The sequence below is a fragment of the Podarcis melisellensis genome (assembly GCF_964234715.1).
Source record: "Podarcis melisellensis genome assembly, chromosome: Z".
Lineage (NCBI taxonomy): Eukaryota > Metazoa > Chordata > Lepidosauria > Squamata > Lacertidae > Podarcis > Podarcis melisellensis.
In genome coordinates, this window is record NC_138547.1 from 18,957,060 (window position 1) to 18,980,513 (window position 23,454).

Sequence of the window (23,454 nt, forward strand, 5' to 3'; positions counted from 1 at the left end):
CAGCGAAGCGGCAGGAGGCACTGCGCAGAGAGTGGGAGAATTTTCCCCCTTTTGTTTTCCCGCTCTAAAACAAGGTGCCGTTTAAGGTGCGTTCAGGCGGCTACCTTGGAAGCCTGGAGAGCGAGAGGGGTCGGTGCGCACCGACCCCTCTCGCTCTCCAGGCTTCAGGTTCCTTTCGACCTGCTCTTTGGGGCTGGCGGGGGAAGCCCACCACCAGCCCCAAAGAGCAGGTCAGGGAGCAGCGGCCATAGGCGCGCGTCACCTCTCCAGCCGGGAGAGGGTCGCGGGGGGCTGCTGTAGCCCCGTGCGTGCTCCCCCGGCTGGAGAGGTGACGCGCGCCTATGGATGCTCCTGCCATAGGCGCGCGTCACCTCTCCAGCCGGGAGAGCATGCGCGGGGCTAAAGCAGCCCCCCGCAACCGTCTCCCGGCTGGAGACGCGGGGCTGGGGCGGGGGAAGCCCGAGCTTCCCCCTCCCCCAGAACGGGACCCAGAGCCATGCCGAAGCTGCGCGCAGCTTTGGCATCGCTCTGGGAGCTTGCGGGGCTGAGGGAGGAGGAAGCCCTCCGCCAGCCTCCAAACCATGTCGGGAGACAGCGGGAGGGCGCGCTGCGCCTCTCCCGCTGTCTCCCGAGTTTGCGGGGCTGGCGACGGGGAGGAGCAGGCTTCTCCCCCCCCCCAGCCTTCTTGCCAAGTCGGGGGACAGCGGGATGGGCGCGCTACGCCTCTCCCGCTGTCCCCCGAGTTTGCGGGGCTGGCGACAGGGAGGAGCAGGCTTCTCCCCCCGCCACCCTTCTAACCAAGTCGGGGGACAGCAGGATGGTGGCGTTCCGCCTCCCCGCTGTCCCCCGAGCTTGTGGGGCTGGCGGTGGGGCTCTCCTGAAGCCTGGAGAGTGAGAGGGGTCGGTGCGCACCGACCCCTCTCGCTCTCCAGCTTCAGCAAAGCCTGCATTCGCACCATAGGACGCACACACATTTCCCCTTCATTCTTGGAGGGCAAAAAGTGCGTCCTATGGTGCGAAAAATACGGTATCTCTCTCATTTCTTCCTGCCACTGGAAACAGGGGAAATGACATCACATAGCCCTCTCTCTCCACCAATTGCATTCCTGTTGTCTGAGTCTGCCCACCTAGAAATTTTCGTTCTGTGGTCATTAGCCCCTAGACTTACTAATTACAAGAATATGTATTGTTAGATTTTGACTGCAAATCTCTTACACTTCTTGCCTGTTGGAGGGCATAACCCCAGCTTAGCTGCAGCCCTCCCCAACTTTGATTGGAAGTGCTAAAGTACTGTGAATAGGGGAAGGTCAGTGAGCAGGAGGCCCAGTGGTGGTGGTGACACTCCAATCCCATAATTATGCTGTACAGCCTCCAGCTTCTTCCTATCAAAAGCCTTGTCTTCTTAACTACAGACATGTTGTGTTATCCTGAGCAGAACTTGGCTGATGTCATGCTCAAGTTCTCTCCTGGTCTCTTAGGTGAAGACTGCTAGTCATGAGCTGAGCATATGCATCTAGGGCATTATGATCTGCTGCTAATAGTGTCAGGCTGCACCTGCTTGGGAGGTGGTGTTGCCACAGGAGGTGCTACAGGAGCATAGCTGGCCTCATTGCATGTGTTCTGGGGGTGTGTGTTGTAAAAATGGTCCATGGGGAGGAGCAGACAAACATCTCATTGCTGTAGCCGGTAGAGGGTGCCCTGACCTTCCTGGAAAGGCTCTCTGTCCCCTTACAGGCCCAATGGGCAGTTGAGGAACAGAGGCCAAAAGAGAAAAGTTAATCAAAGCTAAGCCTCATTTGACCCCAAGGCTAAGACTTGAGCCACTGTATGATGCCTGTTGACTCTTTGCACCTGGGTTACTTAAAGGCCACCTTAACTGCAATGTGCATTAGAATTGGTGGAAGAAGCCTGTTGATGAGCAATTCTGCATTATGTGTATATTCTGTTTGTTTATTTAATTTATATCTAGCCCTTCTTCCCAAATTCCCCCAGTAGGTTGGGGGCAGGGGCCCTAGGATAGTTTGATTGTTCAGCCTTTCTCAGAGAGTCTGTGGTAGATGTTGCTTCCAAGCCATATGGCAACCATTACTGGAGCAGGAGCAGGCTCTGATCAGGTAAAAGAAAGAGAACAGGAAGAGCAGCTGTCATGTTTGTCCTGCAATCTTTCTGAAGAAAAGGGAGACAAGTGAGAGCACCAACTGAGCCATTTTGGGGGAAATCTCATCTGAGCCAGGCCAGGCTCTAAAATAATTCAGATTCTCCATGAGAAAATTGTTTTGCTTCCATGTCACCAACCAGCTGGTCAAGTGCAGGCACTATTTCTTGTTACAGGTAGGTAGCCTTGTTGGTCTGCCATAGTCAAAACAAAATTAAAAAATTCTTTCCAGTAGCACCTTAAGTAAAGGTAAAGGGGACCCCTGACCATTAGGTCCAGTCGTGACCGACTCTGGGGTTGCCGCGCTCATCTCGCTTTATTGGCCAAGGGAGCCGGCGTACAGCTTCCGGGTCATGTGGCCAGCATGACTAAGCCGCTTCTGGCGAACCAGAGCAGCACACGGAAACACTGTTTATCTTCCCGCCGGAATGGTATCTATTTATCTACTTGCACTGTGACGTGCTTTCAAACTGCTAGGTTGGCAGGAGCTGGGACCAAGCAACGGGAGCTCACCCCGTCGCGGGGATTCGAATCGCTGACCTTCTGATCAGCAAGTCCTAGGCTCTGTGGTTTAGACCACAGCACCACCCGCGTCCCTCTAGTAGCACCTTAGAGACCAACTAAGTTTGTTATTGGTATGAGCTTTCATGTGCATGCACACTTCTTCATATATCTTTAGGTATCTGAAGAAGTGTGCATGCACACGAAAGCTCATATCAATAACAAACTTAGTTGGTCTTTAAGGTGCTACTGGAAGGCACTATTTCTTGACACTGAACCCCAATGACATTGTTCTGAGGTTCTCTTCCTGTTGCCATTTTCTACACCTGATCTGTAGAAGCACTTTCCTCACTTAAGGAATGCAGTCATAACACCAGCATAGCCAGTGTGTACTGGTGCAGTTCCACTGAGGCTTGGCAGGGTTACTGTGCCTTTAAGTGAAAGTTTCCTTTTTGAGCAGCTGTTTAGTTGCTTCTGGTTCTGTCACCTTCTTGAGTGACAATAATTATGGTGTGTCCAGTCTGTCATTATTTTGAGGGAGGGATTCAAGGGCACACTGTAACTTTTTTGATTGGCATGTTTACAGTGGATTAAAGCACTCTTGTCACCACAGCACAATAAATCTACTTTTAAAAAATGACTTTTTACAGTTTGGAAAGTTATGGGGAAATCGTGGGATGAACAACTCATTGACAGAAATATGCGTAAACCCACCACTAGCAAACCAGGATGAATTTAGGATGATTGTTCATCATTGCATACCCAACCTGTAATGAAATCAGAATGAATAGCCAATAAAAGTGGATATAGTCTAACTACTACATAAGCTTTGTTCAAGCAAATCAGGATGAAGGCTGAATTGACAGGCCATCTGGTGGAATCCTCGGTCAGTTCCTGATCCTTAGGAGCAAGAAAGGAGAATTTAATTGCTGGTTTCTTCTTTGAAACAAAAGCAATTGCAAATAAAATACAAGTTGTTCTAGCTGGAGTGAGGAAACCAGTAATTAACTGAAAGCCAAAACTGACTAATTAACTTTCAGCCCAGGAATCACATGGCTAGAAAGGAAGAGGAACTACTGTAACTAGGTGTTTTAAAGGGAAGGAGCAAGGAGGAAACTGCTTATCAAAGGGACAGTGAGAAACAGGACCATAGTGGAATGGGACCTAAGCCCCACAGAAGCATGTAAGATCTTACCCATAGAGACAGGCAGTGCTGTTTGATGGGGCAAACAGCACTATACCTATGTGTGAGCTTGCATTTTAATTCCACTTCCAGCTGAAAGTACTAGCGCAGGACCTCAGCAGCATTCAAGAGCTGTGTGGGCAGCCACATCAAAGCCAAACAAAGGCCACTCCAGTCACTATGTTTCCAGGGGGCTAATATCTGATTTATTGCACATAGCAGGGCATGGGGGACAATTGTCCAGGGCCAAAAGTTGCTCCAGGTTTTTTTTCAACTGCCCCCTTCCATAAAAGTTAGAGTGGAACATACATGGGAGGACAGTTTTGATTTTTTATGGGGAGGGGAGCAGAAAAGAAGCTGCCCTTGAACCAAAGCAGCAACATATCCTCCCTGTGTGTTTTGACTGGGCTGTATTTAGTAATGTGCTTCAGATTTCTTGAGTGCATCTGGGCAGGCTTGGGCATCCAGATGAATTAAATGATGAAACACATGAAATATTCACTAAACTATTGGGATGTTGCCTATGTCTTTAACTTGTGTCCCAGTGAAGCTTACAAGTTGCAAGGAGGTGGCCTTTGTTCTGGGCCGTGTTGCTTCATTGCTTCCATTCTCTCTGTGTGTGTCCTCTACCTGCAGGAAATATTCCCAGCATGTCTTTGAACTGAACTCTCAAAGCTCATAGCAGGGGAAGGGAATCCTGAGCTATATGCTCTAGGTTGCACTTCCAGAAACCTCCTACCTTGCAAAATCTAAGGCGATTTTCTTGCTCTCCAACTGCCCTTGTGGGACAGTCCTGTGCATCAGCCTCCTGCTCCTCAGGTGACCAAGAAATTTGCTTTTTGGAAAAGTGCCTTGTGACTGAGCCAAAGACAGCAATGACACCTCATCTCTGATCCTGTATAGTCTGTGCTAGCCTCAAGGTTCTTGGCAGAAGCACCTGGGTTCTGGTTCCTCCATACAGATGTATTCTTCTGTCACAAGGTAGCATGTGACATTTAGCAACTATGGGGACCTTTTACCCATCCCAGCACGAGACTGAGAGGATTAGTTTAGCAACTGCTCACCAGGGAGCACCTAGAAGGAACCCAACCCAACCAGGCAAGGTTTATCTTCATTATTTGCTCTAGAGGGCAGGGAATCTGCAGCACCACCATGGGTCAATCAAGTACAGTGGTACCTCAGGTTACACGTGCTTCAGGTTACATACGCTTCAGGTTACAGACTCCACTAACCCAGAAATATTACCTTGGGTTAAGAACTTTGCTTCAGGATGAGAACAGAAATTGGGCTCCTGTAGCGTGGTAGCAGCAGGAGGCCCCATTAGCTAAAGTGGTGCTTCAGGTTAAGAACGGACCTCTGGAACGAATTAAGTACTTAACCCCAGGTACCACTGTAAATGAATAAAAATAACTAACTGACCAATTGCGTTGCAAATAACTCAGTTCTGCCCCCACCAAGATAAAGCCTGCCATCCCTAAATAAATATTGGCTACACCCATGAGCACCACTTTGGGGCATGGGAGGTGAGGAGCAGTGGGATAGAATAGGACCTTCAGCCATTTTGTCTTTGGTTCTCCTTCACAGGAAGGTCGAAAGTTTGCACAAGAACAGGAGTGTCAGTAGTTCGTTAGAAAAGGTTTTACTTTTACAAAGGAGAGCAAAATGTTCAGCCCAGGAACCTGGCAATTAAGGAGGATGGTACTCTCCTTCTGGTTGATTGAAAGGTTGTCAGGGGAAGGGAGTGAAAATATTGTATGTCAAACTAGAAAATAGGGTGTTTAGAAAGACAGTCAACAGAATGGAACAAAAAAAGTAAAGTGATGTGGGAGAGCTGCATTGCTGTTGAAGAAAGAAGCCAAGAAAAGGTTGAAAAGAGACCCTGAACTTCTCAAACTGTAATATTAGGTTTCTCTTTTAAAAGCATTTTGTCCAAAACTGTCACCCAGGCACACTGAGTTGCCCCCCCCCCAACATTGCAAGGGACCATCGCGTGTATATAATGTTGCATATGTGCCTCTCCGCCCCCCAACCCAGCCAGGCTGACTTGGCTTGCCACCTGCCACCTCCTGACCACCAGCCACCTTACCTTCACTGCATCCCTGGCAGAAGATGTGCCAGCACGAAGATGCTTTCAACTGGTGTGTCCTTTGGGGAGCTTACCAGAGCACTTTTCTAGAAGGCACTCTGGTGATCCTCAAAGGGACACGCCAGGGTGAAGACGCTTCCCGCTGCCACATGCTTTGAGAATCACAGTGGAATTTGGGGGGGGAGAGACTAGGGCCCTTCTTGAAAATATTGGGGGGTCCTGCCCTCCATAGCTCCCCATAGATGGCACCAATTTGCTGCCTTATTCAAACTTTCAAGCATTTCAGAAGGAGGGAGCTGGTTTGACTGGCTTCCTTCTTGCCCTAACCCTAACCTGTCCCCTCTACAGCCCCCTTTTTTGATGTCACAGGGACAGACTTGCCCTCTCTCTGCTGGCTTACACTGCTGGTGAGCTGCTGCTGCTCAGTGAGTGCTCCCACCTTTCAAGGCTGTCTTTGCATAGGTTTATTTTGGATCATCTCTCAGTCTGGATAACGCAGATTTGGGACCACCATGTTACCCTACCTGTACACTACGACTAACATGTGCTTCAGAGGATCTGCTACCAGTAAAACCAATAGTTTAATATGTATGAGAGATAGGGTCTTCTTGAGAGGAGCCTCACAGTTATGGAGCCCCTTTCTGAGTTACTTGCCCTTCAGTGCAAAGGACCTTGGAAACTCATCTCTTCACTGCTTCCTTTCCTTAAGGGGGTTCATTACTCATGTGATCCTGAGCAAGTGATTGTACAGTCAATGGAACCTTTTATCATTCCTTGATGTGCATCACCCTGAAAAGCCACTTAAGGGACCCCTGAGAGTCATCTAGTCCAACCCTCTGCAATACAAATGCTAATAATGATCTCCACCAAATGCCACCCATCAGGGTGAAGAGCTGCAGGTCTCAGTTTTATGCAGGCTGTGGATAATGTTATTTTGTGCCTCTCACAGGAATACACCATTGACATATTCTTCGCCCAAACGTGGTATGACCGGCGCCTTCGCTTCAACAGCACCCTCAAAGCTCTCACCCTCAACACCAATATGGTGAGCCGGATTTGGATCCCAGACACCTTTTTCAGGAACTCTAAGAGGGCTGACTCCCACTGGATCACCACCCCCAACCAGCTGCTCCGGATCTGGAATGATGGGAAAGTCCTCTATACGCTCAGGTAAACCCCCTGGCTCCCAGGCAATCATTCAACAGGGATGAAAGAGTCAGGGGAGAGAAGGGCAGCAAAAAATAAGCAAATTCAGGAACGATTGGGGGCGGGGTCACATCACAAGTGGTTTTGTGGTTGTCTCTCCCTGGCTTTCACCTACAAAAAGACCAGCCAACTGGCCTCTTCATGCAGAATGGACCCAGTTCCATTTGCTTTCAGACTGGATCACAGAGGGAAGGAGACATCCAGCCTTAGAATGAAATAAATGGATCATGAAATGGGCCTAGATGTGGGTTTGGTGGCCTCAGGTGGCTTCTGACACACCTTTTGAGGGGATGCTAAAATGCTACAGAGAGGCTCCAGAAGTATTGATGTTCATACAAGGTTAGTTGTACTTCTGCAGCAGGTGTCCAACCAGTATTCCCCATCCCCATCTCCTCTCCAGGTTGACCATTGAAGCTGAGTGCCTCCTCCAGCTGCAGAACTTCCCAATGGATACCCACTCCTGCCCTCTGGTCTTCTCCAGCTGTGAGTACCGGTTGCATAGATGTCAATGCAGGGCTATGGGACTGAAGGGTAGGGCAAAAAGATGCTAAACCTGCCCCACAAAAGAGGCTGTGCATGGAACTAGAACACTCCACGTCAATCACCAAGCAAATATTGTTGTTGCAAAGGTTGCATGCCACCTCCAATCTCTGCTGAGCAGTGCACGAGAATCCAGGGCGTTCCATGTGCTCATCCAGGGTTGGGTTTCCATTGAAAATCAAGATACAGTGGAGGCTGTTGTCTCTAAGAAATGGGGGTCCCAGAAGACCACAAGCTTAACATGAGTCAACAGTGTGATGCAGCAGCAAAAAAGCCAATGCTATTCTAGGCAACATCAACAGAAGTCTAGTGCCCAGGTCAAGGGACATGATAGTACCACTCTGTTCTGCCTAGGTTAAACCACACCTAGACCACATCCAGTTCTGGGTGCCACAATTTAAGAAAGATGTTGACAAGCTAGAATGTATGCAGAGGAGGGTGACCAAGATGATCAAGGGTCTGGAAACCAAGCCTTATGAGGAATGGTTGAGGGAGCTGAGTATGTTTAGCTTGGATAAGAGGAGACAGAGAGAAGATATGATAGCCATCTTCAAATATCTAAAGAGCTGCCACCATGGAAGATGAAGTAAGGTTGTTTTCTCCTACTCAGGAGGGTAGGACCCAAACCAATGCATTCAAGGAGATTCCAATCAACCACCAGGAAGAACTTTCTGACAGCAAGAGCTGTTTGACTGGGGAACGAACTCCCTTGGGAGGTGGTGAACTCTCCTTCCTTGGAGGTTTTTAAGCAGAGGTTAGATGACCATCTGTCATGGATGCTTTAGTTGAGATTCCTGCATTGCAGAGGGTTGGGCTAGATGACCCTCAAGGTCCCTTCCAACTCTACCATTCTATGATTAGGTTGCCCCTTTTGGCCTGACTCAGCAGGCTCTTCTTATGTTCTTCCGTCTTCCCCAGATCCCTGTAAATTCTGTGTGGGCGCAGTCCTCACAGCAGCCTCCCTCCCTCGCCGTGGCCCATGGAGTCCTTTTCTTTGTAGATTGAGGCAATGACAGCTCTCTCTGTCTGTCTGTCTCTTTCTCTCTCACAGTGGCCATCATGTGCTTCCAAACACACAAAGCCCCTTTCAGCCCATAGACTCAGATTCTGATTTAGTGGCTCTGAGTATGGATGGGAGCCAAAGAGGACGCCATCATGCTGCTCCTTCCTTCCTTCCCTCCCTCCCTGCCTTTTTAATGGGACAGTCGCCTTCCAAACCCCCTCCCGCTCCCCGCCTTCAGCCTGTTCATTTGTTTGCTTTCTGGCTGGTGCTGCTGCTGTTTCCTGGACTGCACCAGCCCTTCAGCCTGCCACCGCCTGTCATGTCACTGCTACAGATCCTGTGCACAGCCTCCTCCCTCTCCCTGTTGCCCACCCACGTGGCTCTGAGCAGTCCCTCCCAGCCTGTCCCCATCTCCTCTGCATCTTAGCTAATTAACAGTACACGCCACGCATGCCTGGCAATTAATTATAAACATAGTTTAGCTATGCTACGAGGTATCTCCCACCACCCCGGGAGGATTTATCATATATAGGCATCAAGATCGCTGCTTTGAAACAGTTTTGACGTTTCAATTTGCAGAGGAAAACCAGGATGCTAGAGACAGCTGCAGCTGGCAGCTCGCTGGAGTCCCCATTTCTGCTTTCCCTGCCTCCTCTGCCACATCCTCACTTCCTAAACACAGGGAGAAGCAGGGAGTACCAAGAAGGGGGGGAGGATTTGCACATGCAGAAACTCTACAGATGGGGCCCAGTGGTGGCCCTATGCTAATCCCACCTCATAGCTTCTCATGTGGCCCTGATGCGTGACTCGGAACCTTATAGAAACTCATTTCCACTCTGATGGTGAGACTGCTGGGGGAGGGGATGTTATTTATGCCTATGGAGGGACTCAGAAATTGAGACTCTTCCCTGAATACATCTGTGCTCCTGCTGTGCGGAAGCTCCATACCCCCTCAGATTCAGACCCTTGTTTGTTTTGTGTGTGTGTGTGTGTGTGTGTGCATGGGGCAGGGAGTCGCCTGCAAAAGATGAGCAGTAAGAAAACTGTCTGAATCAATCCCCAAATCAGCCTGCACCCAACAATTACAAGTGGAACAATGATGGATGTTGTCTATAAGAACCTGTGCTGTCAAGCCCCCTGAGACCATCCAGAATACGACTAGTGGTCTGTTGAGGTTAGAGGGCACACATGGGTCAGACACACTTCCAAAAATGTGCTAATTGGCTTGCAAAGTCTTTGCTCTGTCACAGCCAGCAGGGTGTCAGCTTGGACTAGCAATGGAAAGTTTTGCATGCCCATTGTTGATCAAACAGGGTCCAAAGTCCCAGATGCTGTCCTGTCCTTTCATTCCAAGCCAGAAGGTCAGCTAAACACCTGTCTGTGGCCAGTGATGTTCCAGAAAGGGCAAACATGGCTTCAAAGCCATCTCTCTCTCCCCTTCTCCCTCCCTCCCTTCCTCCTTCTCTTCCTTGAGAGAAAGACCACATCACACCAACTTGTATCTTTCTGAGCAGCCCTTGTATCTGTGTCAGATTTTTGGTAGTAAACAAGTATAAATCCCAGCAGCATAAGACCTGTTTGGATCTTACCAGGTGCTGAGAGAATGGTGGGGAAGGCCTCCTGGTCAGAGGATATAGGGGCTCTTTGTATCTCTTGCTTGCCTGACAAGGGTGAACAGGTCACGAGTCCTTTCAAGCTGAGGAGGGTAGGCTGTCATGGCTGAGGGGCAGATTGCATGTCTTGCCCACAGCCTGTGTCCCAGTTGAGGGGCCTTGGGTAGCAACATGGCTGGCAGTTATTATTCTCCAGCAGTTGGAGACAAAGCTGAGCGAGGCGCCCAAAGCATTTGCAGCCTGAGGGAAGTGGCTTGTGCCCCAATCCCTGGGCAGAGGGAGGGCTGTAGTACCTCGGGTTATGAACTTAATTCGTTCTGGAGTCTTCTTAACCTGAAACTGTTCTTAACCTGAGGTACCACTTTAGCTAATGGGGCCTCCCACTGCCGCTGCGTGATTTCTGTTCTCATCCTGAAGCAAAGTTCTTAGCCTGAGGTACTATTTCTAGGTTAGCAGAGTTTGTAACCTGAAGCATCTGTAACCTGAAGCATCTGTAACCCAAGGTACCACTGCAAATGAAAAAGACAACACTGATTGAGGAAAGAACTCAAAGTGCTCTGCACAATGCTGCCCGTTTCAAATGTGGGAAGCTAACAGCCACTGTGTCCTCCTCCTGCTTTATCTCCAGGCCCTTTGGGGATTGGCAGCTTCCATCCTCCTCAACCACCACCATTGTTGTTCCTGGGGGGCTTCTAGAGGCTGCTAGTGGCTTGATAGGAAGCTAAGGAGACATGAAAAGATGTTCCCACACTCACACATGACAGTGCCACACACTTAGCTTGAACCCTGGTCTTCCAGGTCCTAGTCCAATACCCTAACCAGTACGCCACCACTTATACTGCCTCCTCAGAAGCAAATAAGGGCATGGGCCAGTTAAGGGCATGGGCACCTCCCCATACCACTCTCCAAATGCCCCAATGGGGGCACCCTGAGGAGGAGTCCCTGGGACATTTTTCAAGGTTATCTGCCCAGGGAGGAATGGTAAAGAGGAAACCACCACCCAAAGCAGCAGTGGGACAGGTGTGTGCATGTATGCATGCTTGGCTCTGTGGTTCAGCGCCTGCTTGGCACGCAGAAGGTCCTGGGTTCAATCCCTGGCAGCATCACCACCAAGAAGCCCCTGAGATGCCATGAGCTGCTGAGAGGAGCCTCTCTCTGTGCTTGGTGGACCAAGAGCCTGATTCAGAACGTAAGGCACTTCCTTACATTTGTATACTGCATTTTCCTCATCACGGGTGGGGGATCCCAGGTGGTCTCCCATACAAAACATTGACCAGGCCAATTGCAGGCTGCATAAGGCAGAATCTTAGGATCCCCATGTTCCAAATTTCCTCAGTCAATGTCCGCAAATTTTATTTATCATAAGTTCAACAGGGAACTTTATTATTTTTAAAAAGGCTCACTTAACCATCCTAAGAGAAAAAGAAGATAAAACATTACCCAGCCAAGTGATTTATTTTTGTTATCTTATCAATATTTATCTTATTTATTTACCTATCTCATAAAACTTATACACCACGTGAATTGAAAGAAAAACCTCAAAGTAGTTTACAAAAAGAATAAAACAATTATCTGTTAAAAAACAGTTGAAAACAGCTGTTTAAATGTTCAGATAATAATTAAAAGATTTAATAAGCTAAAAATAGATTAAAACGTATGTAAACATGTGTAGGCGCTTAAAAGAGTACAGGGAAGGCACCTGCTTGGTGTCAATAGGCAGGGAGTTCCAAAGTGTGGGTTCTGCCACACTAAAAGATTGATTCCTCCCAAATGCAGAATGAGTATTGTGTGGCACCTGTAACATGGCCAGTTCTGCAGATCGAAGTGGGTTGAGTTGTATAAACATTTATATAAATATTAAATTAATGCAGCAATAATTTAAGATGTGGGGGTGAACAGTTCGCTAAGTTACTATTTAGCAAATGGATGCACCCAGTCAAAATCATAAAAAATTGTAACATAGGTATAATGAAATATAACAATATAAAATATTCTGAAATCATTAGCAGTCAAAAAACACAGGGATCCCAATGAAAGGACGTCTGAGGGTAACAGCTATACTTTTGAGAGAGGCAGTCTGATCACATTCAAGACCACAAACAGCTTCTGACAAAGGCTGAGTCTTTGAGCTATTTTTAATTTGGCAAAATCTACACTTCCAACATGGGCTGCCACATGTTCAGATTTCCCCAGACATTTCAGCAATTTTACCTGGTGACTGTTTACGAGGGCCGAATACCGACTGTGTCCGGGAAATTCCAGACATATGGCAACCTTAGATCTACAACAATAACAATAATTTATTAGTTATACCCTGCCCATCTGGCTGGGCCTCCCCAGCCACTCTGGGTGGCTTCCAACAAAATATTAAAATACAGTAATCCATCAAACATTAAAAGCTTCCCTAAACAGGGCTGCCTTCAGATGTGTTTTAAAAGTCTGGTAGTTGTTCTTCTCTTTGACATCTGGTGGGAGGGTGTTCCACAGGGCAGGTGCCACTACTGATTCGCTATTTCCCTGTAACTGGCCTCTCGCAGTGAGGGAACCGCCAGAAGGCCCTCGGAGCTGGTTCTCAATGTCTGGGTAGAACGATGGGGGTAGAGATGCTCCAGGTATACTTTAAAGCTATTTAGGGCTTTAAAGGTCAACACCAACACTTTGAATTGTGCTCAGAAATGTACTGGGAGCCAATGTAGGTCTTTCAAGACTGGTGTTATGTAGTCTCACTGGCCGCTCCCAGTCACCAGTCTAGCTGCCACATTCTGGATTAGTTGTAGTTTCCGGGTCACCTTCAAAGGTAGCCCCACATTGCAGTAATCCAAGTGAGAGATAACCTGAGCATGCACCACTCTGGCGAGACAGTCTGTGGGCAGGTAGGGTCTCAGCCTGTGTACCAGATGGAGCTGGTAGACAGCTGCCCTGTTTTGCCCCTTGTTAGGAAGGGAGGTTGCCAGCTTCTACCAGGCAGCTCATGGCCTCCTGACCCCCTCTGTTGCCCTGAAAATAATGTGAAGCAAAAAAGGAAACTATCTCAGTATTGTCTACACTGACTGGTAGCAATGGTACTCCAGGGTTTCAAGAAGGGAGTTCTTTGCAACCCTACCTGGAGATACTGCTGTGGATTGAACCTGGGGCCTTCTGCATGAAAGGCAAATGCTCTACCACTGAGCTATATGGAAACTTCCCTGGTGAGGAGATGCAATCAGGAACCTTCCACAGATGGGCAGGGTGGTTAAAGTGGTTAAAGAGAGTCCTTGCACATCTTCCTTGGCTACCAGTTCTTCTGAGCCAGCCCAGAAGGGGGACAGAGTGTATAGCCCCTTTGATCAAATTAACAGGAGGGAGGAGCTGTGAGGTGGCTTGCAAGAGAATCCACTCTGCATGGGCCTTGACCTTCCTGCCTGTGTCTGCTCTGCTCCTTCCAGATGGCTACCCACGAGAGGAGATCATCTACCGCTGGAGAAGGTACTCTATTGAAGTCTCTGACCAGCGAACTTGGAGGCTCTACCAGTTTGACTTCACAGGTCTGAGGAACACATCTGAGGTGCTCAGGACAGGTGCTGGTAAGACATTTGTCCCACAGGAGTTGGGCACATTGTAGGTGGTGGTTTTTTCACATGAAAAACAAGTGAATAGTTTGGAGACTGGAGGGCTGGGAGGGCAGGAGGAGGCGGGAGTGGAGGGTGCAGAGGCAGCCTCTCTCTGGGCCCCCCCAGTTCTTGCTGAGAGCCCACAGAAGTTGTATCTGCTTCCTTTTCTTTCTCCTGCTCCCAAAAGCAGGTACCAGGCTGTCCTTAGGGCACCACAACACCTTCCTTCAGAGCTTCCCCTCCACTTTGGCACAGGACCTCTTTGGGCTCTCTGGAGTTCATTTTAATACGTCCACTTCCCTGGAAGCCCCCTTGCAGTTCCTGAGCCCCACATACTGAGCACATTCAAAACTCCTACAAGCTACATTGGAAAAGGAAATATTTATGCTAAAATCATGCATTGATTAATCCATACTCTTAATCCATTTATGATTGGCAGACTGCAAATGAGTATTTTTTATTGCTTGGAAAAAGAAGGTTTTAATTGGAGCCATTCTCTCTGATAGGCCTAAAAGGCAAGTGTTCCTTCTTCCAGGAAGGTGGAGGCCTTAATCATGCATTTTCCTGGCTAGTTGAATTTGGTTGCTGGAGGCTGACCTCTGTGACTGAAAATGTTCAGAATGTCTCCTGCATTGTCCAATATGTTGTAATATTTGGCTAAAAGAAAGCAAGGAAATAATTTTTCTCCAAGGGGCAATTATCCACCTGACTTTCCTTTCACAAAGCAATCAAGTACCCCTCCTCATATATGCACAAATACAGCACATTGTAAGCACGCATAGATCATCACACAGACCAGACTGTAGGGGGGCAGGACTGAACTCTGGTCTTCCTCCTGGTCTCTTATTCTGGACCCTCGTGTCGGCCACACCCAGAGTTCTCACAGACATGTTTCCTACAAAGTGGTGAGCAAAAGGATTTAGGAGCCAAGGAGGGAAATGGAGCAGGTGCAGCTCCAGTGGTGAAGGTAGTTCCAGACATTGTTGAGCATTGCTGCAGAAGCACAGCCTCCCCCTTGGGAAGGGCCTATGTCTGGCAGAACACCTGCTTGGCATGCAGAAGATCCCAGTTTCAGTCTCATGCTTGGCATCTCCAGGTAGTGTTAAAAAACATTCGCTGCCTGAAACCCTGAGGAGCCATTCCTGCCAGTCAGCATAGACCTGTCATGGGCAAACTTGGCCCTCCAGATGGTTTGGGACTACAACTCCCATCATCCCAGTGGTCAGGGATGATGGGAATTGTGGTACCAAAACATCTCAAGGGCCGAGTTTGCCCATGCCTGGCAAAGACAATACTAAGCTGGATGGACCAATGGTCAGATTAGGTATTGGGTCATTTCCTGTGTTACCTCAACTGAAAATACAAGTATCAGACCATGTGTGGTGCCTTTAGATGGCCTCTCAAGCTAGAAGCCGTGACTTCTGCAGCAGCCCAGCATAAAATAAAGGCATGCAGAGGTGGCAATGTGATTTGCAGAGTGGCCTGTTCTTCTGACCTGCCCGCCTCTCTGTGGCCTTCTCTAGGGGAGTACATAGTCATGACCGTCTCCTTTGACCTGAGCAGGCGGATGGGGTACTTTGCCATCCAGACCTACATCCCCTGCATCCTGACGGTGGTCCTTTCCTGGGTCTCCTTCTGGATCAAGAGAGACTCTACACCAGCCAGAACATCTCTGGGTAAGGAAGGCATTGCCCTCAGCTCTGGTTAACCCCTGCAGCACCCAAGAGGTGGAGCTAAGTACAGTGGTTATTCCATCTCAGTGGGATGACTAAACCAGGCAGCATGGCGTGATGGAGCAAGAAGGCTAGTTCGCTCAAAACTGAGAGGGAAGAGATGAAGCAAGCTGGAGGGAAGCTGAGGGAATTAGAGTGACTCTTGTGAGGAGGGGAAGACCCTTGCAGGGGAGGGCTGTGGCCCAAAGGCAAAGAGGTCCAACACCACTGCTGTTGTTGGCAGTCATCTGTCTCAAGACACAATGGAATATATCATTAGGGGTGAAACTGCTGTGTTAGCAGCACCTCTCCAGTGGTCCAAAGGAAAGCAGAGCTATATGTTTGGCACCGACTCAGCTGCAGGAGTTGCCTAAAGGAAGCATACAAGGCACTATCCAACTGCCTTAAGGACTCCTGGTTTGTGTAGGTTTTACTCCTTAGCCTTTTCTTCTCCCAAATATGACCCACAAGGCAGGGGGTATGGATTGTTCATCAGGGTTTACTCTCGAAGCCTTTCTGATGAATGAGCAAAGCTGCAAGGCAGTGGAGGTATAGAATCAGTTTACCTTTTCTTAGATGGGCTACCTTCCCAGGTTGATGAGCCCCATCTGCTCCTTACTTCCCTCTACAGCATGTGCAGAAACTGCCTTCTTGACCGTTGGACTGACTATTGATCTCATCCACTCAATCCAACATTGACTGCATGCAGTGAGAAGTCCCTAACTCACTGAGGGTTTGAGACCCATTGGCTACCATTACCTGGTTTAGCCAGTCAGTTGAAATCATTTCCCACGGTGTCCCCATTGTCACATTCTGACAGCTTCTAGGAGCCACAGTTGAGAGCTGAGTGCAGGGTGGGAACCAAAGGTAGACAAACATCCTCAGAAGGAGCATAACCAGAAGTACTACCCCTCCCCTAAAGCCCCACACATTCCATAAACTCAGGTGTAAATATGTGTAATTAAACCATATTTTTAAAAGACACTTGAACCTCCACTGTGTCTTGATTCTCAACAGATACACATCTCTGGGTGAGCATCTGGAACCCCCTGGGATCTCATGCACTGCTTGGCAGAATTGGGGTTGTGTGCAACCTTTGCAACAATAATAATCTACTTGGTGATTGCGGGTGATATTCCAGTTCCATGCACAGCCTCTTTTGTGGGGCAGGTTTAGGGTACATGGGGATCTTCTTGGCCCAGCCCCAGGTCCTGTCATGGCATCTGTGCAACTGGTACTCACAGCTGGAGAAAACCAGAGGGCTCTTTGAACAAACACAGAGCTCATGGCTCCAGGCAGGCTATTTTTCCTACCAGAGAGTTGGTTCTTCCCCTGTCTCTGCACCCCTGTCTCTCTGCACTTCCTCCTGCCCTGCAACATGCCAAATTATTGTCCTCTGCGTGATAGGATCTCTGGATCACCCCCTCTTTGCCCACGGGGGGGGGGGGGAGGTGCCAAGTTTCTTGTTCCTTAGGAGGAACAAACCCATCTCCATCAGCAATTTCAACCACTGCCTAAAGCAACTCCTTGTCTCAATCTCATTAGAATTCTCTGCATCCTGAATCTTGTTTGGCTTTTAAGACAGTTAAGGATGCTTTTCAAACATGGTATTTTAATGGCAAATATTTTGGGTGGGTGGGTGGGGGTCTAAATGAAACATCATCTAAAATGGGTGTGGAGGGGGGAGAGGAGAATTAGGAAGAATATATATTTGATTTTATTAATAGTGGCATTGAAAAACAAATCCACGTGGATTTCATACACTTCCACAGCAACTGTGCTTACCCCTTCCAGCCCCGTCCCCGAAGCCTGTGAAGCCAAGCCCCAATGTCCACGGTCTCCCATGGCTTACTCACACCACTTGGTGGCCATAGGCATGTTAGATATAGTGCCAGAGGAAGATTTCTGATCTGACCCTTGTGTAGAATATATTTTCTTCTGCTCAAGAAATAAACTTTTAAAGCTTTACTTGTAGAGCATGGTTTTAAATATTACAAAGTAACAAAAAGATACATTGCAAAAAAAACCCAAGCACTGAATTTCATTCTTACAAACCTTGCTTACACTAATCCTAGGGCGAGGTTTTAAATGTCTTTAATAAAATGTAGCTTTCTGCTAAAGTCAACATGCTGTGTTTTTGTCCTTCTCCTGCTTGCTGTCAACAGCCTACCTGCATCTTTGTGTTGCAAACAGACTCATTTACATATATACAGGTGGCAACCATTTTGTGGGGGGGGGGGTTCTGTTCCTGGCCCCATACACACATTGGTGGAGTGCTTATAAGCATTACACCCTGTTCCTCCTCCATTCTGCCCTCTTCCAGATCCAAAAGGACCTGCGCATTGGCAATTGCATGTCAGTTGGATGTGCCTAAAATGGCCACCACTTCTACACATACATGGAAGCACTCAAATTACAGCTTGCCTGTTGAGTAGCAAATCTAATACAGTGAAACCTCATGTTACATACCATCCTCCTTACAAATGCTTTGGGTAACAAGCTCCGCTAACCCGGCAGTAGATACCCCTTGTTGCAAACTTTGCCCTGGGATGCAAGCGGAAGTCGTGCGCCAGTGGTACGGCAGCAGTGGGAGGCCCCATTAGTGAAAGCGGACCTCAGGTTAAGAACAGATTCGGGTTAAGAATGGACCTCTGGAACGAATTAAGTTCGTAACTGGACGTACCACTGTATTCCTGATCTAGTCACAAGGCTTAGTCACTAGGTAGCCTACCACACCAAGTGGAAAAAATTACTAGCTATATGCTTAGAGCTTCTTTTACAACAACTTGAATACAATGCAATTAAATACAACATTTTATATACAATTAAAGTTGTACCTTCAACAAGGCGTCCAGCAGTTTTACCCAGGTGTTCTCCTCCTATTCCCAGGAATCACCACCGTGCTCACCATGACTACCCTGAGCACCATCTCCCGCAAGCACCTGCCCCGGGTCTCGTACATCACTGCCATGGACCTCTTTGTCTCAGTGTGCTTCATCTTCGTCTTTGCAGCCCTCATGGAGTATGCCACCCTCAACTACCTGGCAGGAAACAAGAAGCCAACGCAGCATAGCAGCAGGAAGCCCAGACTGGTGAGCGGGATGGTGGGGGGACGGGACAGTGCCCGGTAGAGCTAGGTGCCTCACCCAGGGTCCCTCCAAAGGATCCAGACAAGGGAAGGAGCCAGCATAGGGAGGAAAGTGATGAAGGACCCCTCCAGGCTGGCATTTTGCTGCAGCCAGTATGTTTTTGGCAACATGCTCTTGATGCAATAAATAGCACATTAGTGGTAGATTTATTCTGCCTTATCAGTAGCTCTGTGGTATTACCCTGATGCTACCACATTATTGCTGTCCAGAGGGAAAAGCCAGAGAAAAATAAACCAGAGCGCTTTGCAGTATAACAAAGTTATGAGGTTTCAAGCAGCAAATTACGGGAGATGTGATGACTGGAAGTGAAGCACTGTGACTGCCCTGAAGCTTTTTGCAGCTGCAAATAGTATTCTATTGTGCTCTTGATGCTTTTGGGGTGTGCAACCACCCCAGTAGCATCAACAGCACAAAGTTCATCAGGAATTTGCATTAAAAAGGATGTGGGGCGAGGTGGGGGGCTCCTCACTCCAGATGATCCTTTGGGGGCCCCAAATCTTGTCCCAGAAGGCAGTTGGGCTAATTGGTTAGGGAGGGGGTCAAGCTGGTCTATTCCCCCTCTGAAAGTTGTGCCAGAGGGATGGAGAAAAGGACACCTCTGAGCTGCACCTGCTGCCACCTTACAAGCCAGCACTTGATTGCCAGTTCCACAAGGTTGGGCAGGAGGGGGGAAGTCCCTGTGCCCCTTCTCTGCTTCTCTCATTTGCTCCTTGTCCTTCTCCAGGCAGCCAGCCATGCCCACCTGATGATGCCCTCCTACACTGCCATCAACATCAACAGCCTGGTGCACTGGCCCCCTGAAGTCGAGGGCAACAGTGAAGAGGTGGAGAGCGAAGACCTGGAGCCCTCCTGCTTGGAAGGGAAGGAGTGTCAGCGGTTCTTCTGCTGCATTGAAGACTGTCAGACGGGCACCTGGCGAGAGGGCAGAATCCGCATCCACATTTCCCGCCTGGACTCCTACTCCCGGGTTTTCTTCCCCACAGCCTTCCTGCTGTTCAACATTGTGTACTGGATTGCTTATCTCTATCTCTGAGTTTCCTCCAGTAAAGGTCTGCACAAAAGGAGGACTTTGAAGTTCGCCTCTCCTTTCCTCCTCACTTGCCAAAGCTGGGATTGCAGGGTGCAGCTGCCAGGCCCCTCCAGTCTAAAGAGCTGCTGCCCCTGGAGACTGTGAGGCTTCCCTCTTGACCCATGTTGGCTAAGACATGTAGGGGTTTGGGGTTGCTGTAGTGGCCAGGGAGGCTTTCTATGATCAAGTATGTAGGCTTGACACCTTTAAAATGCTTTTGTCTGTAATATTCAGTTGAGAAAAAGCCATTGCTGTCCCCTCACTCACCCTACTGCATATCCTCCAAATTCCATCACCACTCCCACCCCCTGTAGTTTATTACAATGTCTGTTCTCTGTCTCCATGGCCAGAGACCAAACAGCTCTAAATTCCAGTTGCTGAAAATCACAAAGGGGAGAGGGCTCTTGTGCTCAGGTCCTGCTCCTTCCCTTTTGGGGCATCTGGCTGGCTACTGTGAGAACAGGATACTACACAAAGATAAGCCATTGGCCTGATCTCGCAGGGCTCATCTTATGTGTGGGACGTTTAAAAGGCTGTCAAATCAACAATTCATGTTTTGCTAGATAGGCACATAATAGGAGCTGAAGCTCACAGAGTTTTCCTGTAAACTTGCTAGAGAACTTTGCGAGAGATGCTCCCACTGTGCCCTGACAGGGGGGAGGGTGTAGCTGTATATATTCTCCTGCCAGCCTTGGCAGACTCTCCTTATTCTTTTTCATCTCTTTCTGCTGTGCCAGCAATGTGAGAACATCTGCCAAGTCTGAGCTCCAGCTCAGACACCATTTTAAGCTAGACTTAAGTATGTCTTTGTAGATGAATTACCATTTTAAGCCTGCCTGAACAAAGCTGCTGTATCTGTTACTCTTCAAAAAGTATTCTGAGTGAGTAAATGTTATTTTTACCTTTTACAAGACTGTTTGTGTGGTTATTGTTTTAAGGGGGAGTAAAGGGGGAAACTCCAGGAAAATCCAGTCTGCCTTAAAGCATCCTGAATTAGTTGAATGAAAAGGCTAAAATTAGCCTAAGATACTCTTTTAAGCTGCAATGGGATAGCACTGCTGAACTCACAAACATGAGGGAGGATGGATAATAACTAATAAATATATCCTCTCCTAGGACTTGCCGATCAGAAGGTCGGTGGTTCGAATCCCCATGACGGGGTGAGCTTCTGTTGCTCAGTCCCTGCTTCTGCCAACCTAGCAGTTCAAAAGCACATCAAAGTGCAAGTAGATAAATAGGTACCACTCCAGCGGGAAGGTAAACGGTGTTTCCGTGTGCTGCTCTGGTTCACCAGAAGTGGCTTAGTCATGCTGGCCACATGACCTGGAAGCTGTACGCCGGCTCCCTCGGCCAATAAAGCGAGATGAGCACTGCAACCCCAGAGTCGGTCACGACTGGACCTAATGGTCAGGGGTCCCTTTACCTTTACCTTTATATCCTCTCCTAGCATCTATTCACATCCCAATATTATGTTCTTATAGGTAGCTGGAAATGTAATGGGCTGGATGCAAGCAGCCAGCTTTCCCATCAAGGTTGGTGCTTTCAGCATTGGCCATTTCACACAAATCTGCTAAACAGAATGAGGGGAGGTGGTGGGAGGGGACCTTTCTACTTCATCCCCCCCCCCTTTGCAGGTCAAATAAATGGACATGGGGGCAGTCAATGCAGCCCCCACCAGAGCTGGAAAATGCACAGTTCAGTGAAAAGCACAGAGCATCTCCCTGAAGAACAGGATCCTGAACTGGTGTAAGCCACAGGGAAGGCAGTTGCCCCTGCTGTCAGCCTCACAATCTGTTTCCATTTGCTCAAAGCCTCATCCCATTAATATTTACTCATGATGTAAATTGCAAATAAATGTTTTAAAGAGAACATACTTTACGAGTGAGTGCTACATTAAAGGGCTGTCTCTGGGAGCGATCATGTGGGATGTGGAAAAGACGCTGACAGGGATAGCCAGGCCCTCTTCTCAGAGAGGAAATCCAGGCAGACTGGGAGATGGGCTCTGACACTGTGGAATATGATCCGAATAATGATGTGTCATGTTCAATTCAGTCACAAAACGAGCCTCACAGGGACTCTGGGGAAGCGGGAGGGTGAACCTCACTACCTTGCAGCAGGCCCAACATTTGGAGAAGGAGCTCCTGGTGAGACCAAGCCAGGATTCAGCTGCGAGGCAGGAGCTACTTGGCCTGAGCGGCTGCATCAAGGACTAGCAGGATGGGGGTGGGGAGAGACACATGTCCTTGGCCTCTGGCTTTGGGAAGGGAGGGTGGGTCAATGGCCCTGCATGGGGGTTTCCCCTCCCCTGCCACATACATAGTGCTGCCCCCTGGACAGGTACTGCTGGCTCTAAGGTTACCCACAGGCACCTGCTGCCCATGTAGGCCAAGCCAGGATCTCCTGGCCTGGGAAGGGTGGGTTTCAGGTGCTAACTGCCTCCCTCTCAATCTCTCTTTGCAAACAAACCAAGGCTTCATGTGCAAAGGATTGAGGATTGATTCACAGGCCTGTTGCCATGTAGATGATTGACATAAAGAGCACGGTGACGGATAGGTGTTGCCATAGGAGGTATTAGGGAAGGGGGAGGTGGACCCCCCCGGCTTTCCTAACATATGACGGAAAGCTACCTCCACGCGGGTCAGAACAGTTTTTTCACTGAGCCCAGTATTGCCTGTTGTGGTCACAGGGAGGCTCAGAAGGCTTTCCTAAACCCATCAGTGGTGGTGCTTGAGCCATGAAGTTGTTGCTAGGGAATGTTTCTGTGTCACAGGTGGGCTGAAGGTGGGCAGCACTGCATTGATACTGCTTTTCACAGCACTGCTGAGTTGGAAGGATTCTCAGAGGTCATTTAGTTCAGCTCCCACAGTGTGCAGCTCAGCAGGGCTCTGCTTGAAGATGGATTAAGGAAGGCCCTCCCACCAGCAAAGGTAAAAGGTAAAGGACCCCTGGACAGCTAAGTCCAGTCAAAGGTGACTATGGGGTGCGGCGCTCATCTCACTTTTCAGCCCTCTTTCTGGTGGAAGCGCATTCTCTCTCACACACCTGCCTGTGAACATTTGCCCATGCTCAATAGTCATGGGGAAATGGCCATGGTTAGGGTTGGAGGAAAGCAGCAAGTTGTTTTTTTGTAACTTGTCCCTGTCTTCCTACATGCACAAACATGCACCCAACTGCAATATTTCAATAAGGGCTTATCCATACTTCCTCTCTCCCCACTGCTTTCCCCCAAGGAAAATGTCTCTTTAGCACTCAATTAGAACAAACGGGTTGTCTCTATATTGACTTTTGCTCTGATGTAGCACTAAAGGGTGGGGTTCCCCTGGCAAAGGAGTGGGGCAAGGGGAAAACCACTCAGACTCATGCATAGAAAGCACAGATACTGCTCAGACCTGTGGTTTCTAGGCATAGGACAAGAGGGATGAGCCTGAAGATGGTTCCATCAGCTTTTTAATCTTTTAGCACGTTGAACACAAAATCCCTGCTAAAGTGCAGAGCAGCAGGTCTTGCAAGCCTTGGAAAGGACCTACAAGAACTCCCTGGCATGGGCCTGAGACTGTCTGTGCTTTGAGGTGTGTGTATGTGAGAGAGAGCTGTTTAAGCACAGAATGAAAAGGCCAACTTGAATCCAAAATGGGGGAGGGTATTGC

General features: G+C 48.6%; 1 protein-coding gene across 1 annotated transcript in view; it reads left to right on the forward strand.

The window, feature by feature from the left end:
• LOC309362261 (gamma-aminobutyric acid receptor subunit gamma-4-like) overlaps nucleotides 1-20,718 on the forward strand; it is a 39,971-nt gene extending 19,253 nt beyond the window's left edge. The window contains 6 exon segments of the mRNA XM_081897874.1: nucleotides 6,875-7,095; nucleotides 7,532-7,614; nucleotides 13,713-13,850; nucleotides 15,401-15,553; nucleotides 18,479-18,681; nucleotides 19,463-20,718. Of these exon segments, the coding sequence (XP_081754000.1) occupies nucleotides 6,875-7,095; nucleotides 7,532-7,614; nucleotides 13,713-13,850; nucleotides 15,401-15,553; nucleotides 18,479-18,681; nucleotides 19,463-19,771 (1,107 nt within the window). The 3' untranslated portion in view covers nucleotides 19,772-20,718.
• The last annotated feature ends 2,736 nt before the right edge of the window (nucleotides 20,719-23,454 follow it).